The 22114-nt window shown below is 49.7% G+C and overlaps 1 protein-coding gene across 4 annotated transcripts; it reads right to left on the reverse strand.

Moving 5' to 3' along the window:
* Positions 1–6219: 6219 nt before the first annotated feature.
* Positions 6220–18331, reverse strand: LOC128827958 (zinc finger protein 883-like). 4 transcript variants are annotated; one of them, XM_054012189.1, is made up of 5 exons: positions 18188–18331; positions 16973–17225; positions 15091–15145; positions 11591–11735; positions 6220–8328 (listed from the first exon to the last, which is right to left on the reverse strand). In XM_054012189.1, exons 2-5 carry the CDS (start codon positions 17044–17046, stop codon positions 6722–6724), a joined length of 1881 nt encoding a protein of 626 aa, XP_053868164.1. In that variant the 5' UTR covers positions 17047–17225; positions 18188–18331; the 3' UTR covers positions 6220–6721. The 4 variants fall into 4 exon arrangements, with proteins under 4 accessions (XP_053868164.1, XP_053868162.1, XP_053868165.1 ...); XM_054012187.1 differs by having other exon boundaries at positions 16973–17236; XM_054012190.1 differs by lacking the exons at positions 11591–11735; positions 18188–18331 and having other exon boundaries at positions 6220–8331; positions 16973–17008.
* Positions 18332–22114: the final 3783 nt, after the last annotated feature.

Here is a 22114-nt window from a genome sequence, read left to right on the forward strand (position 1 = left end):
GCCCAGCCCCGCCTCCCGACCGCATTGGACGCGCTGCTCCGCCCACCCGCCAGTCATTGGTGCCTGGGGCTGCCACGCCCGCCTCACTCTCCTGCCACTGGAGCAATAGCCCGCAGAGCTCTGTTGCCATTAGGTGAAAAAAGCCATCAATCAAAATCACTCTGACTTTCCATAGGATAGACAGAGGTCACTCAAGAACCGCTTCAACTGCGAAAGGCGGAGATTAACGTCAATCGAAAAGATGTTAACAGCTCATTGGTCAAGATATTTGTCAGCCATTACACGCCACAGCAAGGACGGGCGATTGGGTAAGAGAACTGTCGATCAGGAGGCAGGGTCACGGCGATATCCTGCTCTCTGGTTGGTCAGAAGTAGGCAGGTTAGGTTGGCCTGGGTGTACACGGACGGCAGCTCGGCGGGGGGTTGACGTGCGGACCCTTCTTGGGGCGAGGCCCAAACCCGGGCTGGCCTATGGTGGCTCCGCAGGGACATGGGGCAACGCAGCTGTCAAAGCCTCCGTGCCGGGCTGCGATCCGGGCCCTGTCCCGGGGGCTCGCCCCACCAGGCTGCCCGAGGCCCGAGCCGGGCTCCCGAGCCGTGGGGCGCAGCCGGCTGGAGCCTGGCCGCGCCCAGGGCGGCCCCCGTGGGGGGCGGCGCGGGACACAGCGGAGTTAGCGGAACGTGCACACTGAGGCCTCTGCCCTGGCGCGGGGCTGGGATCCCCCGGGCGGCAGCTGAACCCGCACGAGCGGGGACGGGGGCTGTGCTGGGGAGGCTCGGTGCGGCTCGCTGCCCCTCACACGCGGCTGAGGAGCGTCCCGCGTCCCGGCTACGGCCCCGTCTTCCTCCCCTTAGCCGTCAATGGGCCTTGCTGAGTGGGGCCCTGCCACCTGGTCCCCCACTAAGTCAGAGATGGGTCCTGCAGACCAGGCCGCGGCTCCTCTTTCCTCCACAAAGCCATCAGTGGGCCCCACCTACCCAAACCGACCTACGTTCCCCCACCAAGCCATTGATAGGCCCCGCTGGCCCAGACCTGGCTCCACTTTCTCCTGCCAAGCCAGTTGTGGGCCCTGCATATCTGGGCCCAGTTCCGTGTTCCCCCACCGAGCCATCAATGGGCCTTCATCCCCCCTCATTCTAGGTCTGAGAATGCCTGTGTCTCCTTAGCCTGGGCCTTGGCCTCCCCCGCAGGCAATGCCCACCTCCCCATTCTGAGGTGGGCCATGCTCCCTCCCACCACAGGGCAGAGACTCATCCAGAGACCAAACCAAGGGTGGCTCCTTGTTCAGCGGGGTAACCCAAAGGGAAAGGCAGGCCGAGAGCTGGGGATCGAGAATGAAAGTCCTGTTTTTTGTCAATGTCTTGGGAAGACTTACAGATTTCCCAGGACAGCTACTTCAAGAAATGGACAATCCTGGGCAGGTGGCAACCCTTGCTGTGATTGTGCTAGCATGGTAAAAACAGCAGTGTAGCTGTGGCCGGACAGGTTAGCTGCCCTACATACATACCCAAGGTTTCAGATGGGATTGTACTCGAGGTGGCTAACTAGAACTCTGCCCATGCATCTGCCGCTACGCTGCTTGGCACACACCTTCCTCCGCATTCTGTCTGCCAGTGTCTATGTAGACAGCCTGTCCATATGAGGTTGAAAGAATGCATAACTTGCCTTATTACAGGTGGTGGAGTCCCCCTTGGTGCATTGGAGGTTGGTCCTGACTGGTATCACCAGGATTGGAGATCCAGGAGACTAGAACCGGAGGGACTGGGTCGACCCCTGGACTCTCCGCCCGTACATGGGGCTCTCCACCTCTTGCATGCCCCAGTGTATGCTCCAGGAGGTGAGGGCAGCCTTAGTACCTGTCTCTTGTGCTTTCCTCGAGCAGGCCCTATGGGAAGGTGTTCTCTGTCCACCCCTCACTTCTGGCCCTCCAGACCTCACCATCAGGTCCCTGTCCCTGGAAGCCTCCCTGGCTGCATCACCTGAGCAGGCTGCGTGACCTGTGAACTGCACCCAGGAAACAGCAGCTCCATACCCATCACTTTCTTACCCTCGTGTCTTGCCCCAACACCCGGGACCTCCTACCACCCATGGAAGGTGAGGAATGCCGGTGGGCCAGTCTGTATTCTATCCTGGTCCTGCTGCCCGCCCGGCATATTAATTGGCAGCTCTTTCACATAGCCCTGAGCATGTGTGCTTCACCACCGCCCCTGACACTTGCTCCTTTGGCATTGAGGGGGAGATCTTGGCAAACATCTACCTTGAGTGTACCAGGTTGCAGCCCCTTTTCTGGCTCTTCCAGAACCTCCTCATATTCTAACCACACCTTCCCCCTCATCTCCTGATATATGCATACCCCACCTGTGACCCCACGAAGACGCGAGACCTCCTCACATCAACCTCCTCCTGGCATCGGCCATACCAGGAGGAGAAAGCTAGATGTGCAAGTGGTCTGTGACTGGGACCTATTTCCGATTGTCCCTGAAGTCACGTCTCCGGGCAGAGTTCCTCTGGGCCATATCCATTGGTTCCTTGGATGCCTTAAGAAGCAGTGGGTGCTGGCTAGCGTTCTCTTCTTGGTGTCCCCCTGCTTTTGACTCTGTGACCCTCGCTCCTGTCCCTGTTTTTTCATTTGTTGTCCCCCACATTCAGTTGAGACCTGGGTCTGGTAGCTCCTCCCCTTATGCTAGAGAGGGGCTGTTGGTTGTGGGTGGGCTTCCCCAAGAGCCTCAGTAGGTGCAGCTACAGTAACTCCTCACTTAAAGTCGTCCCAGTTAATGTTGTTTCGTTGCTGATCAATTAGGGAACATACTTGTTTAAAGTTGCACAATGCTCCCTTATAACATCGTCTGGCAGCTGCTGCCTCCTTTGTCCACTGCTTGCACGATTCTCTGGAAGAGCAGCCCCTCCTTGTGGGGATTAGAACCGGTGGGGGGGGGGGGGGAGAGGAGCGGCAGCCTCCCCCCATCAGCTCCCCTAAATTCCCTGTAAGGAATGTGGCTCCGCAACTGCCCAGCAGCAGTTCAGCTGTCCCTCCCCCCACTGCCCTGCTGCTCCTGCCCTGCCCTCTGCCTTGGAGCTGCTCCCGGGAGCTTCCGGCTTGCTGGGGGAGGGGGAAGGAAGGGTGCTGATATCAGGATGTCCCCCTGCTCCTGCCCCCCACCCCCACTCTGTACCCCCTCTCCACAAAGCGGAGGGGGACATGGCTCAGGAATAGAAAGGAGGAAGCTGTTGCTTCCGGTCTGATCTGCTTAAAAGGGCAATATACTTGAAGTGCGGTGAGCATACGTAAAGGGGCAATATACATCTCTCTCTCTCTCTCACTCATGCACGCACCCCTCAGCACTTTGGAAAGTCAGCACCTGTGAAGCTGTGCATATGCTGTCAGGAGGAGGGAGTGGTGCGCTCCAGCGGGAGAGCGTGGGCTCATCATCCTGTTCAGTTTTTGCAGGGAAGTGTTTGCAGCCACTGCTCTGCATCTATTGTGTTTCCTCCCTCCTGCCTCAGTCCACGCTGCCTCGTAGAGTGTGAGACTACATTAACAGCATATTAACCCTTGAGGGCTCAGCCGAGTGCTAGTTCATCATTTAGCAGCAAGGCATTCCCTGGGAAATAGTCCACCCTCTTACTCCACCACCTCAAACAAGCTTCACACTCATTCACTGCTGTGTACAATATTGAACTGTTTGTTTAAAACTTATACTGTATATAATGTCTTTTGTCTGGTGAAAAAAAATTCCCTGGAACCTAACCCCCCCCCCATTTACATTAATTCTTATTGGAAAATTGGATTCACTTAACATCATTTGGCATAAAGTTGCATTTTTCAGGAACCTAACTACCACGATAAGTGAGGAGTTACTGTACATTGCTATTTTTACCATGAACTAGTGTGGGTATGTCTACTTGAGCTGGAAATTACACCTCCAGCTCCCATATAGACCTACCCAATCACTCTGTGCAGTAATCCAATCACTCTGCAGCTCCAATTTTATTTCATACTGTAGCTGCTCTCACTCAAGCTAGACTAACTCCAGAGGAGTTGGCCTGAGTGAAGGCATAGTCTCAGAGAGCTCATTTATAAGCAGAGGGATGTTGCGTAGGAGGAAGAAGGTGGAAAGTGAGAGACTGAAGAAGCTCAGTTTATGTAACTTATCAAAGGTAAGGGTGACTTGATCACCGTCTATAAGCACATCCAGGGGGATATTTCTGACAGAAGAGGGCAGGTTGAAATGCAATAGCTGGGAGCTAAAGCTAGACAAATTCGGGCTAGAAATAAATGCAAATGTCTAATTGGGAGGTGGATTAACCATTAGAATAATTAACCCCCAGATGGGGTGGATTCTGTATCACTTGGAGACTTTTAATCAATGATTATGGGTGAAGAATGCAATGCTGTTGCAAAAAAGACCAACGTCATTCTGGGGTCTATTAGTAGGAGTGTTGTATATAAGACATGGGAGGCACTTGCTCCTCGTGAGGTCTCAGTTGGCTCTGACTCTGTCCAGTCTTTAGAAGTGGACAAATGATTAGGGGGCTGGAGCACATGAGTTATGAGGAGAGGCTGAGGGAATTGAGATTGTTTAGTCTGCAAAAGACAAGAATGAGGGGGGATTTGATAGCTGCTTTCAACTACCTGAAAGGGGGTTCCAAAGAGGCTGGATCTAGACTGTTCTCAGTGATACCAGATGACCGAACAAGGAGTAATGGTCTCAAGTTGCAGTGGGGGAGGTTTAGGTTGGATATTAGGAAAAACTTTTTCACTAGGAGGGTGGTGAAGCACTGGAATGGGTTACCTAGGGAGGTGCTGGAATCTCCTTCCTTAGAGGTTTTTAAGGTCAGGCTTGACAAAGCCCTGGCTGGGATGATTTAGTTGGGAATTGGTCCTGCTTTGAGCAGGGGGTTGGACTAGATGACCTCCTGAGGTCCCTTCCAACCCTGATATTCTATGATTCTATGAACAGGTTACTGAGGAAGGTTATGGAATTTTAAGAAAAGGTTAGACAAACACCTGCCTGAGGTGGTCTAAGTATACTTAGATGACCTGTAGAGGTCCTTTCCATCCCTACAATTCTATGATTGTTTTCTTAAAATGAGTTGCACTTACTACTTCCAGTGCAGCTCCAATAGTGGCAGCACCAGTGTACACCGGCTTCAGGTTTAGGTGACACGGTGATTAAAATGCTAATGCCGGTCACCACCCATCATTGCAAAAAACTACTGGAATACCATGTCCAGTTCAGGTGCCCACCATTCAAGAAGGATATTGATAAACTGGACAGGGTTCAAAGAAGAACCACAAGAATGATTAAAGGATTAGAAAACATGCCTTCTAGCAGGGGTTCTCAAACTGGGTTCAGGACCCTTCAGGGGGTCGTAAGGTTATTACATGGGGGTCACAAGCTGTTAGCCTCCACCCCACACTCCACTTTGCCACCAGTATTTATAATGGTGTTAAATATCTAAAAAGGTGTTTTTAATTTATAAGTGGGGTCACACTCTGAGGCTTGCTATGTGAAAGATGTCACTGGCACCAAAGTTTGAGAGCCGCTGCCTTACAGTGATAGACTCAAGGACTGCAATCTATTTAGCTTAACAAAGAGAAGGTTAAAGGGTGACTTGATTACAATCTATAAGTACCTATATGGGGAACTATTTATTAATGGGCTCTACAATCTATCAGAGAAAGGTCTAACACCATCCAATGTCTGGAACTTGAAGCAAGACAAATTCAGACTGGAAATAATGCATGAATTTTTAAGCGAGAGAGAGAAAATTAATAGTTTACTGAGGGTTGTGGTAGATTCTCCATCACTGATGATTTTTAAATCAAGACTGGATGTTTTTCTAAAAGCTGTGCTGGAGGAATTATTTCAGGGAAGTTGTATGGCTTGTGTTAAACAGGAGGTCAGACTAGATAATCACAATCGTCCCTTCTGGCCTTAGAATCTATGAAATGGAGGAAATTTTAAGAACAACATTCTAGCCTTGATAAGGTGGGATGGAAAGAGCTGTAAAGCCAGTGTATGAGCAAATGCCTTGGGACCTTAGACTAAATATTGCCCCCTGAAAAGAGCAGCTGCATCTTCAGTGATCACAAGAAAAACTTTTGTGGGAACACTGATGGGAGAACCCTTAATAAATCACAGCTGGAGGCTAGACAGCCACACAACTGTTATAAGACACAGTATCTGAAATGGGACACTAGGATGGAAAATGGGTATGCTGGACAGGTTTTATTTCATATGGGGAGAGACTGCAATACAACAGGAAATATAGTATTAAAAGCAAATTTTAAAAAATGGGAATAGAATCTAGGTGTCCAACAGGAATTAAAATCCTGGGATGGAGTCTGGCCAGAACAGACAAAAAGAAGGAACAAATGCTAGGGAGCTGCCCATGGGACTGAAATGGCCTGCAGTCTGTCTGCCAGTGTCTATGTAGACAGCCTGTCCATATGAGGTTGAAAGAATGCATAAGTTAGACCCCCTTAGACTTGCCTTATTACAGGTTCCTTAGCTCCTGTGGCAAGTGGGATCATCTCCCGGATCTTGCAACAGGCGAGGCTGGCAGTGTGAAGTCTAACTCCTGGGGAAGGTTTCTAGTCTTCAGCATTGTACACTCAGTAATTTCTCCCCCTATTAAGTGTCCTGCTGGCCCCATGCTGTTTATTGCAATGTTGGGAGCTTTCTCAGCAAACAGACACGTTGGCCAGCCCCATGTTCAGGGTTTCTGTGCTAGGTGGGTTCTCTGGTGCTCTATGAGGTTGGAGCTCCAGCTGAAGCTCTTCCCGCAGTCAGTGCATTGGTAGGGGCGCTCCCCTGTGTGGATGCGCTGGTGTTGGGCGAGGTTGGAGCTCTGGGTGAAGCTCTTCTCGCAGTCGGAGCACTTGTAGGGGCGCTCCCCCGTGTGGGTGCCCTGGTGTCGGATGAGGTGGGAGCTCTGGCAGAAGCTCTTGCCACAGATGGTGCAGTGGTAGGGCCGCTCTCCAGTGTGGGTGCGCTGGTGGCTGACCAGGTGGGAGCTTTTGCAGAAGCTCTTCTTGCAGTCAGGGCACTGGTAGGGGCGCTCACCCGCATGGCTCAGCCGGTGGCTCAACAGCTTTGTGCTCTCCCCAAAGGTCTTTCCACACTGGGGACATCGGTAGGGCCGGTCACCTGCATGGCTGAGCTGGTGCCGGGTGAGGTGGGCACTGACCCCGAAGCCCTTCCCGCAGTCCCCGCACTTGTAGGGTCTGTCGCCCGTGTGGATACGCTGGTGCTGCACCAGATATGAGCTGCGCCCGAAGCTCCTACCACATTCCCCGCACTTGTAGGGCTTCACTGCCACATCAGCTCGCGGCTGGCTGCCAGCAATGCGGGAGAAGCGTGTCTCACACTCAGCACAGTGGTGTGGCCGTGGCCTCTGCTGGATGCTCCGGGTGAAGCTCTTCCCACAACTGGCGCACGTGCAGGGCAGCTCTCCAGCGGCATGGGTGCCCTGGTGCCGGATGAGGTGGGAGCTCTTGTTGAAGCTCTTCCCGCACTGTGTGCACTTGTAGGGCCTCAGCCCCTTGTGGATGCGCCGGTGTTGGATGAGCGCAGAGCTGCGGGTGAAGCTCTTCCCGCAGTCGGGGCACTTGTCTGGCCGCTCGCCCGTGTGCACGCGCTGGTGCTCGATGAGGTTGGAGCTCCAGCTGAAGCTCTTCCCGCACTCTCCGCACTTGTAGGGGCGCTCACCCGTGTGGATGCGCTGGTGCTGCACCAGGTTGGAGTTCTGGCTGAAGCTCTTCCCGCAGTCGGGGCACTTGTAGGGGCGCTCGCCCGTGTGGGTGCCCTGATGCCGCAGGAGGTGGGAGCTCTGGCTGAAGCTCTTGTTGCAGTTGGTGCACTTGTAGGGCTTGACACCCTGGTGCACGCGCTGGTGCTCCGTCAGGTGGGAGCTTTGGGTGAAGCTTTTGTCGCAGTCAAGGCACTGGTAGGGGCGCTCGCCTGTGTGCACCCGCTGGTGCTGGGCGAGGTTGGAGTTCTGGGTGAAGCTCTTCCCACAGTCAGAGCACTTGTAGGGGCGCTCGCCAGTGTGGGTGCCCTGGTGCCGGATGAGGTGGGAGCTCTGGCTGAAGCTCTTGTTACAGTCAGTGCAGTTGTAGCGTTTCTCTTTGAATTGGAGCCCTCTCCCCCAGAGCGGGGATCTGCCCAGGGGCTGCTGCTCTCTGTTGTTTCCCCCCAGCAACTCCGACCCGCCAGGACTGTCTGAGCCAACTTCCTGGGGGATGTTCCCTTTGGGTCTACCCTCTTCCTCAGGACCTCCCTGCAGAGGGCTCTCCGCCTCCTTCTCACTCATGATCCCATCTGCTGAAATAAAAGAGAATCCAGGCAATCACTCACTTGCCCCCTGGGTTGGGAGGAAAGAGGAACTGCAACACAAGAATTTGGGGTGGGGGTGGGGGTGGAGAATTGGAAAGGGGAATTTGCAAAAAAAGGTTTACTGTTGGACCTAACAGAGCGCACTGGTCCTTTAAGGGCATGCTTATTACAGGGCCTCTGTCTCTTTAAAGCCAAGCATTCTGGGAATTGTTGGGCCGAGGCCTCAGTCGTGGTAGGCTGAAAGCAAGGCCTGCTGGGATTAGGCAGAGATAAAAGCCAAGCTGCTCTAGCAGTAGAGAAAGGAATCTTTTATGGGGTGGGTAGCTGTGGCTGTTAGGTCTTTTCTGGCAAGAGCTTGGAGAAGGAAGCTGTCTGGCACTATGACCACACACTGATGAGAAAGCTAGGAGTTCCCTGTAGCTCAGCGCAGTGAAAGGACTCTCATCAGAGTCCAGTGGGAGGGCTAAAGGGAGCCTCTGTAGCTGAGAGGTGGAAGGCCAGCTGTGATCCAAGGGAGGCTGGACTGTCTGCAGACTGTAGTCTAGTAGCATAAGGATAAAGTGTGGCTGGAACTGGGGGAGGGTGTCCTATGCCAAGTATTGGAATAGTTTGGGCCATTAATAAAACCAGGACCTGGGAAGTCAGGCTCCTTTGGAACTCTAGCTGAGGGTGTGTGTGTGTGATACAATATTGCCAACTCCAGTGACCTCTATTGTGTGATATTTCATGTTTGCCTTAAAGCCCTCCTGGCTGGAATTAAGAGATTGCATGAGAATCTCAACTTTAATTCTTCAGAGAGGTTTCCTGTGCTCCTGGCTACAAAGAACTGCTTGTAAACTGCTTGGGTGCAGCCTGAAGGCTCAAAACCAAGAAGGCAGATAAACCCGGTTTTGTTTTCTTAAAGCTCAGGTTTTTTAAGTCACTCATGGTATTTTTGGGGGGAGGTGGGGAGCAGAGGGGAGAGAAGCTGACACTTTTTGAATACTTGTAGTTGGGGATAACAACAGTCACTGAGGGGGGAAACTGAGGCACAACTGTACCCCTGGTGATGGAGGTGTAAGTTGAACCTCCTACACAAACAGACCAAGCACTGTGTTGCCCAAACATCTCTGGAGGGGAGAGACAAGGAGAGCCGATGAGCAGCTGAAGTGAAACAGAGCATAGATGAAGCGAGGGCCTACCACCAAAAATCCAGCTGGGATTGATAAAGCCAGAGCTGCTCCCCTCCAGATCACCCCATAAAAGAACTCCTTCTCCCATTACTACAGTGGCTTGGCTTTTATAGCCTTCTAATCTGAGCAGGCCTTGCTCTCAGCCTGTCAACCCACAAGCTATAGATACTACAAGTCCCAGAGCACCTGTAACATGAGTGCTCTTAAAGGTTCAAGAGCAAAACTTTCTTGCAAATTCCTCTATTCCCCCCCAATATTCAGTGGGTGGATTTAAAAAAAAAAAACACAGGATTTTAACAAAGGCATCAAGGAAAAGTTTATTCTTGATCTTGTTTCAATATTACCTCTCCCTGTGCTGCCATGGAGTGAGCTGACTGACTGGCTTACAAGGCAGAATGGGGTGACAGGCTGGACTGTGCACCCCCAGAACTAGATTGGGAGACCCTGCTGGGCTGTGCATGTTCCTGCCATTGTGGCCCTGGAGTTGGCTGGGTTGTGGTGGGGTAACCCTACTGGGCTGTGCATTCCCCACCCCGCGCGGCCGCCATTCTCCCATACAGCTAGTTCACTAGGTTGCAGGGGAGACCCCTGCTGGACTGTACATTTCCCCCACCCTTCCCCCATGCTGCCTTGGAGTTGGCTGAGTTGTGGGACCTAGATAGGCTGTGTACTCCCATATCACTCCTGGTGTTGCAGGGCAGTGCAACCCCCATGCTAGCTGGGTTGGGGGTGATTCCTGTAGGGTGGTGCAACCCCCTCACTGCCCTGGGGCTGGCTAGGTTGGGGGTCCCTGCGGGGCATGCACCCCCATGCTGCCCTGGGGCTGGCTGGGTTGTGGGTCCCTGCAGGGTGGTACACCCCCCTTTGCTGCCCTGAAACTGGCTGGGGTTGGGGTCCCTGCAGGGCAGCACATCCCCTCTCGCTGCCCTGGGGCTGGCTGGGTTGGGGGGTCCCTGCATGGCACTGCACCTGCACCCTGCCCTGGGGCTGGCTGGTTTGGGGGTCCTTGCAGGGCAGTGTACCCCCCAACTCACCCTGTGCAGGCAGTGCAGAGAGCCCCTCAGCCTGGCCCCACTTCGGGTGAAGGCTCTTGTTAACATGCTCCCCCCCGCACAGAGCAACAGAGGGTCCTGTGGCACCTTTGAGACTAACAGAAGTACTGGGAGCATAAGCTTTCGTGGGTAAGAACCTCACTTCTTCAGATGCAAGGTGACCGTGTTAGTCTGAATTTTTACAGATTCAGACTAACACGGCTACCCTTCTGATACTTGACCCCCGCACAGGGCACTTCTGAGCCTCTCTAGCCGATGGAGGACTCGGCCACTGTGTGGTTGTATCACTCCCATTCCCAGCTGCGTGGGGGGCCGGTCCAATCCCTGTTTCCGCAGGACAGCCTGGGGCACTTGCCCATCACAGCCCGGGCCAGCAATCCCACTGCTTTATCACAGTAGCAATACTGGGGGCTTTCCCTTGCTGCTTGAGCCTTTCAGGGTGCGCATAGGGCTGGTTCTCCAGCGCTTCTCAGTGAATGCCAGGGCCAGACACTTGCTCTCGTTAAAGTAAAAGCTGAGATTTCTCTGTGATCACTGGACTCCAGAGCTGGGGCTTGAAGAAGAGCAACAGAAGTCACCAGTGTCAAAACGTGACCCCCTAAAGACTTAGGGAGGCAAGTAAAAACCCCAGGATGATTGGTTTAAGAATAACTAGGTTTTTGAAATAATCTATTGATTTTGGAATGTGTGGTTGACTTTTAAAAAAGATGGCTTTAGGTAGTATTTAGAGTTCAGGGCTGTTGTTGGGTGTGTTTCCTCCCCTCCACCCCCCCCAAAAAAAACATTTAGTTACGCCTTCCCCACTGCAGCATTTCTCATTCCGTAAGGGGGTGGAGGGGGAATCCAGCTTTTCTCCCAGCCCCAAAGACTAGAAATGTTTTTAAAAGTAAAAGCTGATATTGTACTCAGGAAATTTGTGTCCTTCCTCTCCTGTCTTATATGACAAATACATTGTTAAAAACTGTAGGGATTTAGCATTAAGGTGGAATTTATGATTGCATGCAAATTAACCAGTGACGTAACTTTTATAAAATGTTGCACATGGAGCGGTACCAAATTTGGCAGCTGTTGAGATAGTCTGTGCTTTGGAGAGCTTACAAGTGAAGACCCAGATCCTGCCAAAACTTCCCATATTGAGTATTTGCATAAATCTTGGTGGAATCAGAGCCTAAACAAACAACAGAAAGCTCATTAAAGGAAGGGATCTTGCATACTATCAGGGTGATGGTTTGCAAATGTCAAGTTAGCACCATGATGTTTTGTGTCTTCCTTAGAGACCCCAAACTGAGATTGAATCACCTAGCACAATGGGTCCCCAAATAGCTTGGAGTATAAATAGGGTTGGTTGGGTTATAATGCAGTATTGGGTATTTTTGCTCTATTTTTATTTATCTACATTAAATGTCTGACAGGGCAGGGGTGGCTGGCTGAGGGAGGCACTAAGGCAGGCAGGGGTGAACTAAGGGGGAAGGAGCATTGAGGGGAGCAAGTAGAGTGACAGCCTGAGGGAAGGGTTTAGAGCCAGCAGCCAATCAGCAGAGGGATGAGAATGTCTAGAACTGGAGCAGCCCCTGTGATGACGTCAGTGCTTAAACGTCCCTGCTGCTGCAGCTGCTCCTGCTGGCTCGAGTCTTGGAAGGGATTCTCCCTTACACAGATCTGGGTGCTGGATGCCTCACACCTGCCCCTGCCTGCAATGTCCTAGCCTCTGGTCAAGAGATGGGAACAAGTTGTGGTGTCTGGGCCACTTGCATGGTGGCTAGGGACAAAGCAGAGGAGGGTGGGCTGTTCACTTACTGCCCCAATAACAGCTATGTGGGTGAAACCCGACAGACCCTACACTCTCGAATGAACTCCCACCGACAAACGATAAAAGATAAAAACACCCTGTCTCCCACAGGTGAGCACTTTTCACAAAGCGACCACTCCGTATCTGACCTCTCAGTCCTCATCCTCAAGGGAAACCTGTGCACACGTCTCTCGGGGGTGGATTTTTCACACCCGAGAGAGCGAGAGCTATGCTGACGTAAGTTTTCAGTGTAGACCAGCCCTGAGCACCTTTCCCAGATCTGAACAAGAGCTCTGCAAAAAACTCCAAAGCTAGTCTGTTTCAACTACAGAAGTTGGTCCAATAAAAGATATTACCTCATCCACCTTGACTCATTCTTGTTTTGGGGGAAGGAGGGGAACAATACTGAGTATGGGAGCACTGATCTAGGGATTAGGGGACAGAATTGACGTATCCAGAGATTTGAGTTTGGGGAAGGGGAGATTGCAGTGTTGACAACCCCACGTGTTCAAAAATTATGAGTCAGACCTCAAAAAACCCCACATGCTTCTGGTTGAAAAATCATTTTTGGCTTCATTTTCTCTGCTTTCTGAGCCTTTAAGGTGATACTTGGATCACATTTTTAAGCATTACTCCTCAACATGAAGAGCTGGAGACTTAGGGTGTGTCTACACTACAAGCACTGCACCCCTGCTGCTGTAATGTAGACACTACAACAATGGAAGGTGTTTCTCCATCACTGGGAGTGTGAGAAACTGATTTTTGGAGTCTATTGTGTGGTGGCAGGAATTGGTTTTCCAGAGGGAAAGAGATTCGGGGGAACTATTTTTGGGGCTGGGATGGTTCTTTGAACAGGGAAAGAACACACTGTGGGATGGGAGGGAAGAGTGTTGTGTAGTGGGGAGGTTGACTTGTGGGGTGCCATTCACAAATCACCTTTTACCCTTTGACTCAGTCCCTGAGTTGGGGTAGGGGAAATAATCATAACTGGTTGGGTTGGGGGCCCCGAGGAAGGCTGGGTGGCAGAGATGGGCTTGAGTTTTTTAGTGGGCCCACAAGACCCATTGGTAGCAGGATTGATAGGGAGAGGGGTCGTGCGTGAACTTGAAGATGCTGGGAAGTTGCTTCAGTGGGAAGTTCCAGGGCATGATGTAGGCATGTTTATTTTGTTTGGGCTTCTGTTGCAGTGTGGGGAACAAAATAAGAACCACATAGCACTTGGTTTTATTGATAAAGGGCAGTAATCATTCTGTGCCTCTTTATTCCAAGGGGGAAATAGGGAGGGAGCGCCACCAAGCCTTGCTCTGCCCCCAGCTCTGCTCCAGCCACAGCTGTGGCTTTCCTCCTGGCCCTGCCCCCCAAGCCATGGCCCTGTGCACAGCTGCAGTCCTGGCCTCACTCCCTGGCCCAGCCACAGCTCTGCCCCCAGCCAGAGCTCCGCTTGTGGCCCTGCTTCCAGCCCCAGCCTCCAGCCCCGTTGGCGGGGAGAGGAGGGGGGAAAGAGATAAGGACAGGGGTAAGAGGGGAGTGTGAGGTAAAAAAAGTTTGGGGACCACAGAATCTTACAAGCAGGTTGTATTTCCCTAGATGGTTTATGAGACAGTATCAGAAGTCTTTCTAAAGTCAAGATATACCACATTTACCACTTTCCCCCTAACCACAAGGCTTGTTAACCTGTCAAAGAAAACTATTAGGTTGGCTTGACATGATTTGTTCTTGACAAACCCATGCTGACTGTTACTTATCACATTATCTTCTAGGTGTTTGCAAATGATTGCTTATTTGCTCCATTATCTTTCCAGATACAGTAAGTCCTCACTTAACATTGTAGTTATGTTCCTGAAAAATGCAACTTTAAGTGAAACAATGTTAAACGAATCCAATTTTCCCATAAGATTTAATGTAAATACAGGGGGTTAGGTTCCAAGGAAATTTTTTGGGGGCAGACAAAAGGCATTATATACTGTACAGTACTGTACTGTGGTTGGGAAGTGCCCCTGGCTACCCCATACAGGCACAGCCCGCTGCAGGCAAGGACACTATGAAGCACCTTTGCAGCAGCTTCCCCAGAGAAGAACAGGCTCGGATTTTGCCGGGAATGCTCTATGCCCACCTCTTCCTGTCCCCGCTCCACTCCAGGCCCACCTCTTCCCAACCCCCACTCCACCTCCCCTCCGGAGCACGCCACATCCCTCCCCCCGCCCCCCAAAGTCCTAAGTGCCACCAAACAGTTTGGCGGCGCTTAGGACTATCTGGGAGGGAGGGGGAGGAAGCGGAGAAGCGGAACTTGTGCAATTCTCCCTTGTAAAGTCGCTCCTCTTCCACAGAATCTTACAAGCAGGCAGCCAAATGCCGTTATAAGGGAGCATTGCACAACTTTAAACGAGCATGTTCTCTAATTGAGCAGGGACGTAACATTGAAACAACAACATTAAGCGGGATGACATTAAATGAGGAGTTACTGTACTGAAGTTGAGCTGACTGATCTGTAATGCCCCAGGTTGTCCTTATTTCCCTTTTTATAGATTGGGACTAGATTTGCCCTTTTCCAGTCCTCTGAAATCTCACCCCTCTTCTATGACTTTTCAAAGATAATTGCTAGTGGCTCAGATATCTCTACAGTCAGCTCCTTGAGTATTCTAGGATGCATTTCATCAGGCCCCAGTGACTTGAAGACATCTAACTTAAGTAATTTTTAAACTTGTTCTTTCCCTAATTTAGCCTGTGATCCTACCTCATTTTCACTGGCATTCACTATGTTAGACGTCCAATCACCACCAACCTTCTTGCTGAAAACAGAAACAAAAAAGTAATTTAGCACTTCTGCCATTTCCACATGTTCAGTTATTGTCTCCCCCCCGCCACCACCACCACCTCATTGAGCAATGGGCCTACCCTGTCCTTGATCTTCCTCTTGTTTTTAATGTATTTGTAGAATGTTTTCTTGTTACCCTTTACTTGTTATTAGCTAGTTGAATCTCATTTTGTGCCTTGGCCTATATACTTGCATTATTTGTTTATATTCACCCTTTGTAATTTGACCTAGTTTCCATTTTTTGTAGGACTCTCTTTTGTGTTTCAGGTCATTGAAGATCTCCTGGTTAAGCAAGGGTGGTCTTTTGCCATACTTCCTATCTTTCCTACACAGCGGAATACTTTGCTCTTGTGCCCTTAATAATGTGTCTCTGAAAAATCTGCCAACTCTCTTGAACTGTTTTTCCCCTTAGACTTGCTTCTCCTGGCATCTCACCTATCAATTCCCTGAATTTGTTGAAGTCTGCCTTCTTGAAATCCATTATCTTTATTGTGCTGTTTTCCCTCCTACCATTCCTTAGAATCACGAACTCTGCCATTTCATGATCACTTTCACCCAAGCTACCTTCCACTTACGAATTCTCAACCAGTTCCTCTCTATGGATCAAAATCAAATCTAGAACAGCCTCTCCCCTGGTAGGTTTCTCCATCTTCTGAAATAAAAAAAATTGTCTCCAATACATTCCAAGAACTTGTTGGATAATCTGTGCCCTGCTGTGTTTTTTCCCCTCAAGAGATGTCTGGAGTTGAAGTCTCCCAAAATCACCAAGTCCTGTGCTTTGGATGATTTTGTTAGTTGTTTAAAAAGCGCCTCATCCACCTCTTCTTCCGGGTTAGGTGGTCTGTAGTAGACCCCTACCATGACATCACCCTTGTTTTTTTAACCTTTATCCTTACCCAGAGGCTTTTAACAGGTCTGTCTCCTATTTCCATCACAACCTCAGTCCAAGTGTATACATTTTAAATATATAAGGCAACATCTTCTGCCTTTTATCCTTGCCTGTCCTTCCTGATCAAGCTGTACCCTTCCATACCAATATTCCACTCATAAGTATTATCCCACCAAGTCTCTATGATACCAGCTATGGCACAGCTGTTTATTAACTAGCATTTCAAGTTCTTCCTGCTTATTCCCCATACTTCTCGCATTAGTATACATACATCAAAGATACTGATTTGATTTGCCCCCTCTGTTTTCTTGTCTCTTCCTTATCCCTGCTATAATGGCCCAGGCTCCCTCCCAGCCAAAGATGAGGACAATGCACTGTAGCTTTTAATAATACAATATAAACTGAAGCCATGGGAAAGTCCTGTGGTTTATTATATAGCAGATATGATCTGAATGGCCCCATTATCCTGAGTCTAGGACCTTCCTTGTCCTGAAGATTGTTCTTGATCCTGAATTACAGCAATGTCAGGCTGAAAGGACTTTGAGAATTCATCATATCCAGCCCGCTGTGCTGAGGCAGGACCAACTGAACAGACAGCATCCCTGACGGGTGTTTACTGACCAGGTTTCCATGGTCTTTCAACTGGAAACAGACTGAGAGCAGTGCTTCAGAGATTCTTCTGGCCTCCTAGATAGAGATCTGCTAAGTGGTGGATCCCAGACACCTCTCCCCCGGGAAATCCACAGAGTGGCAGATCCCCACCCCCAAGCTCTGCTACAGCATCAGGGAGACTGGTGAGTTAGGGTCTCACTCAGATATAAGGGCTTTATATTAGTCTGATGTTTCTGTCTGGTTCTAGATCCAGGATCTGCACTGTCCTCCTTACCTGAGGGATGTGTTCTGGGCACTTACCAGGAAAGGAGGTGCACTCCTGTCTGGAGATGGATGTGTTGGAAGCTTTCTTGATTTCTGCAGGTAGGTGGCATGGGTTGACAAGAGCGTTGAGTCTTGTGAGTTTGGGATCCCTGCACCTCTGACTTGTGCTCTACCCTTTGATGCACTCTTCCATGCTAGCTGTGGAATAGGGACAAATCCACATTCGTTCCAATTTCCTTTTCTGCATGCGAGGAACAGTGCTGTGCTTCCAGGTACAGGGTTCCAAGTGCTGCGAGTCTCCTAGCCAAGGAGAGACCCCGTAAGTGACAATTCCCAGAAGGATAGTTTGCTCAGTGACCCCAGGGATTAGCCCCATGCATGTGTGGAGGCGGAAGGGGAGGTAGATTAAGCACTTCCTCAGGGTGGCTTCATTAGTGTTGTCATAAACATACAGCTAAGGGTAGCATAAAATCCCTCCTTTACCTGTAAAGGGTTAAGAAGCTCAGATAACCTGGCTGGCACCTGACCAAAAGGACCAATAAGGGGAGAAGTTACTTTCAAATCTGTGGGGGAAGGTTTTTGTTTTGTGTTCCTTTGTTCTCTCCAGGTCAGCGAGGAACCAGGGCAGGGAAAATACATCTCCCTAAGCCACATCTGAACTAAACATCCAATATTACAGAAATAGTAAGCAATAGCAAGGAAATGCGTTAGATTATCTTTTGTTTTAGCTTGTGAATTTTCCCTGTGCCAAGAGGGAGGTTTAACCCTGGTTTTGTAACTTTAAAGTTTTGCCTAGAGGGGAAATCCTCTATGTTTTGAATCTGATTACCCTGTAAGTTATCTTCCATTTTGATTTTACAGAGGTGATTCCTTTATTTATTTATTTATTTTAAATAAACTTCTTTTAAGAACCTGATTGTTTTTCAGTGTCCTAAAGACCCAGGGGGGTTGATCTGTGCTCACTTTGTAACCAATTGGTTAGGATATTATTCTCAAGCCTGCCCAGGAAAGGGGATGTAGGAGCTTGGGGGGATATTTGGGGGGAGGTAGGGCTCCAAGTGGCCCTCCCTGAATGTTTGTTTAAATCATTTGACGGTGGCAGCGATACTAAGGGCGGGGAAGGAATTTGTGCGTTGGGGAAGTTTTAAACCTAAGCTGGTAGAAATAAGCTTAGGATTTTTTTCATGCGGGTCCCCACATCTGTATCCCCGAGTTCAGAGTGGGGAGGGAACCCTGACAAATGAATTTTACCTTCTGCCTGTAGACTCCAAGGTGCTGAACAGAGCTTCTCCCAGGCCCTTTGATAGCAGCGCCACTGTAGGGACAGATGTTCCCTCCTCGGCCACTCACAATCTTCTCTAACTATTTATTTAGGAAGGTTTAACAGGTTTACAAATCTCTGCCATGTAAACGTTGGAGACAAAACAGTCATTACAACAGTGAGCTCTTCTTTAGCACAACCTAGTCATACAATAAATCAGCTCTCTCCATTTCACAGGGTGCTACCACTGACAGAGCAAGTCTCTTTACAATACCCACAAAATGCGGGTTCTATGATTTTATCACAGACAGTGAAATCTCTGATTGCACATATTGAACAAGCCAGGCCTGTCTATCGAATAGTAATATTCAAAAAAATTGTACAGGTGCACTGGTATTTTGCCGGAGAATGTACTTTGAGTATTGAATAAATGGTAACCAAATATCTAAGTGTCCTTTGTCTGTTTTGCTGAGTATATAATTGGTGCATTAATTTTTCCATAATCCGCCACATTTTTTGAACCAGTCCTCTAGAGTTGGACTATTTATTTCCTGATGGGAGGCTAGCAGTATCTTAGCAGCTACTAGCAGATGAGAGATTAATTCTGCATTCTGTTTGTGTGACCATTTTTGCTAGAAGGATTATCAGAGGATCTTTCATAATCAAACTTCACAAATTGTTGGATATTTATTACAAATTGTATCCCAATGCTCCACCGTACATACATACAACCTCCTCTTTCATCATGGTTTTTCCAACACTTATCCCCATTCAATCACTATTTTTAATCTGACCGACGTGAAGTACCACTGAAGCAGTATCTTAAAGACATTTTCTTGTATCATGCTACAGTTGCTGCTCTTTCCCAGATCAACCCCTGTTCCTCTGGGGTAATTTGTCAGTCCAAATCCTTTTCCTAGCATGTCAGATATGGACATTTTTTTTGTTAAGAAAGTGGTCTGCAAAGATTTATTTGTTTTAATTCTTTTATTTCCCCAACTACCAGATGCCATTGCTTCTATTAAAGTTAACTTTTTGTTTTAAAAGAACTCTTTTCTAGAAAGATGAGAAACAATGTTTAACCTAAAGGTACTATTACCATGGGAGAGTGGGTCAGTTAAAGTTGTGATCTCTGAATAAGTTAGAAATGTTCCTCCCTGAATGCACCTCACACTCATTAATGTTTGTATAGACTCCCCACCCCTGAAAGGCAAGGTAGGGCTATTATCCCCTTTGTACAGATGGGGAAACTGAGGTTCAGAGACACGTGACTTGTCTGAGGACACACAGGAAACTCATGGCAGAGCAGGGAATTGAACCCAGGTCTCCCAAGTCCTTAGCTCATGCCTGAATTATTGGCCCTCCTGCCTCCTACCAGGGCCTTAGCTGGAGACACTTGGGCTCGTTGTGCCAGCTCCTGGAACTTGTCCTAGTTTTGAGTCAGTGTTGGTGGCTGACTCTTCTAGATGCCAGAAGAGCAGAAATAGGCTTGTCTGGATAGTCCTCATTCCTTTGTCTCCTTCCAAATGCCAGGCAGCTCAGCTTTGCCTTTCTGGATTGTCCGAGTTCTTGCAATAATGGAACCCCTCTGTGAAGAGGGAAGACAGGAGGGCCTGGTGCAAGGTTGATCAAGACAGAGAAATCCTGTCTCCTTGGTCAATAAAGAGCACCCAGACTTACTCTTGCTCTCCCCTCCCTGATCTCCTGTAGAATCTGGGACAGCATAAACCCTGGATGGAAGGGATACCAATAACCCTGGCTGTACTTGAGACAGAAGAGGAGCAGTGGATGCTGTGAGATCTCACCTCCTGGAGATGAATGTCCCATGGATGCAAATGGATACATTGCCCAGTGCTTTGGCTAAAAGGGTCTTGAGCCCACTGACTGATTGGCTCAAGCCAATCTGCTTTGGTACTCAGCTTCCCTTTCAGTGTCGCATGGCCAATTGGTTGTGCAGTAATGATGTGAGGGCTCAGTGCCGTTCTTAATGGAAGCTGTATTTAGTTCTAATATCTTTTGTAGTTTAAGAATATTTAATAGCATTAGGAGGTAGTATGAGCTAGTGGACAGAGCACTTACCTAGGAGTCAGGATACCTCAGTTCTATGCCTGATATGCCACTGACCTTGAATGTCTTTGGGGAAAATCACTTAATCTCCCTCACTTTCCCTCTGTCTTGTCCCTTTAACCCTGATCTTAGATGGGGACCCTAAGTGATACTATAACACAAGTAATAAAACAATGACACTGCTAGCAAGCTCATTTTACTGTATATTTTGCCAAAACAACTACATCTCTACCCCGATATAACACGGTCCTCGGGAAACAAACAAAAATCTCACCGCGTTACAGGTGAGACAGTGTTATATCAAACTTGCTTTCCCCCCCCCCCCGTTCCTTGTTCCCTGATCACCCCCTCCAGAGACCCCTGTCCCTAATCACCCCCATGCTCCCTGTCCCCTGACTGCTCCGACCCCTATCCACACCCCCCGCCCCCTGACAGGCACTCACCGGCAGCAGCGGGAAGCAGAGCAACGTGGCCCCGGCCCGCTCCACTCCGCCACCTCCCAGCCACGGCACTCCGCTTCCCACTGCTGGTGAGTGCGGGGAGGTTGGGGAAAGGATGCCCCCCATACTCACCTGCGGCGGGAAGCGGAGCGACACGGCCCCAGCCTGCTCCGCTTTCCTTGCCCCGGCCCCAGCTGGGGGTGGGGTGGGGGGAGGAGGTGTTGGGGAAAGGTCCTGCACTCACCTGCAGCGGGAAGCAGAGCGCTGCAGCTAGGAGCTGGCAGAGTGGAGCGGGCTGGGGCCAGGCTGCTCCGCTTCCACCACTGCCAGTGAGTGCGGGGGGGGAGAGGGGATTCCCTTCCCCCAATTCCCCTCCCCCGAGCGACACAGCTGGGGCCAGGGTGAGGAAAGCAGAGCAGGCTGCTCCCAGCCCCCCGCTAATCCCCCGGGCCACTCTGGGACTGCGTGCCCCCAAAATTGCCCCCCAAAGCTCCTGCCTAGACCCGGGGGGGCTGACCGCCCCCAAGACCCTCTGCCCCTTATCCAACCCCTCGGCCCCGGCCCGGCACCTTTAACATGCTGCTCAGGGCAGCGTGTCAGAGCTTTAGCGCGTTGTATGCGAACCCGTGTTATATCAGGTCGCATTATAGCAGGGTAGAGGTATAGTTGATTGAAAAATGGGAAAAAATCATTAATATTTTCTGTTTTTTTACAAAAGTAAGTTTTCCAGCTAGCTCTGAAGATGGTGAAAAGGTCATAAAATCCTTGGTACAACACTGACTACAGTTTAAACTACCAGTCAGTGATACAAAAAACATACTATAGTGCTCTGCTAGTCAGTCTTTGCGGAGTGGAGAGAGGCTTCCTTGTGCTAATTAAAGCGTGCAGATTAGGGAGATTCTACCACACAGCTGGGCATCACACTCTAGTCTGCGCACAGTGAGCATGGCCTCTGGAAAAAGACAAGTATTTATAAAGGGAGGCCTGTTTCAAGTTTGGGTCTAAATGCAGACGATCTGCCATTTTTTGTGTCTTTCTGGCACAAGAACTAGAAATTTAGTCTTCTAGCATGCTATGACAGCACTTTAATCTTCAGTGCCATTTCACAGAGAAATGATATCAGACAGAAAGACTGAAGGAAAACAGATAGTGGATACAAACTGCTGACTTCTGAGAACAGAAATATCTGGTTTTGTTGATGCACAAGGCAGAACACTAAAGACTGTCACAGTTATATGGGCTCTGCAATGCTGACCGAAATAGAGTTGCGTGTGACCTAAGAGGATATTATTCGGACATGCGGGAACAGAGTTGAGCTGTGAAAACCTTCAATTTTATAATCATTTTTCTGACTGATTACATTAAATGACATTTTTTCATGATAATGTATTAAGATTTCACTATACTTGC

This window comes from Malaclemys terrapin, chromosome 23 (genome assembly GCF_027887155.1).
Source record: "Malaclemys terrapin pileata isolate rMalTer1 chromosome 23, rMalTer1.hap1, whole genome shotgun sequence".
NCBI classification, from domain to species: domain Eukaryota; kingdom Metazoa; phylum Chordata; order Testudines; family Emydidae; genus Malaclemys; species Malaclemys terrapin.

Excerpts from the sequence above, each read along its gene's own strand:
- LOC128827958 (XM_054012189.1), bottom strand. The coding sequence starts at position 17,046 with ATGCCACCTACCTGCAGAAATCAAGAAAGCTTCCAACACATCCATCTC. Across the intron at positions 15,146-16,972 it reads GGAGTGCACCTCCTTTCCTG|CAAGAAGGTTGGTGGTGATT; the intron begins GTAAGTGCCCAG and ends TTCTGTTTTCAG. Across the intron at positions 11,736-15,090 it reads TGAATGCCAGTGAAAATGAG|GCTCTGATTCCACCAAGATT; the intron begins GTAGGATCACAG and ends TTGTTTGTTTAG.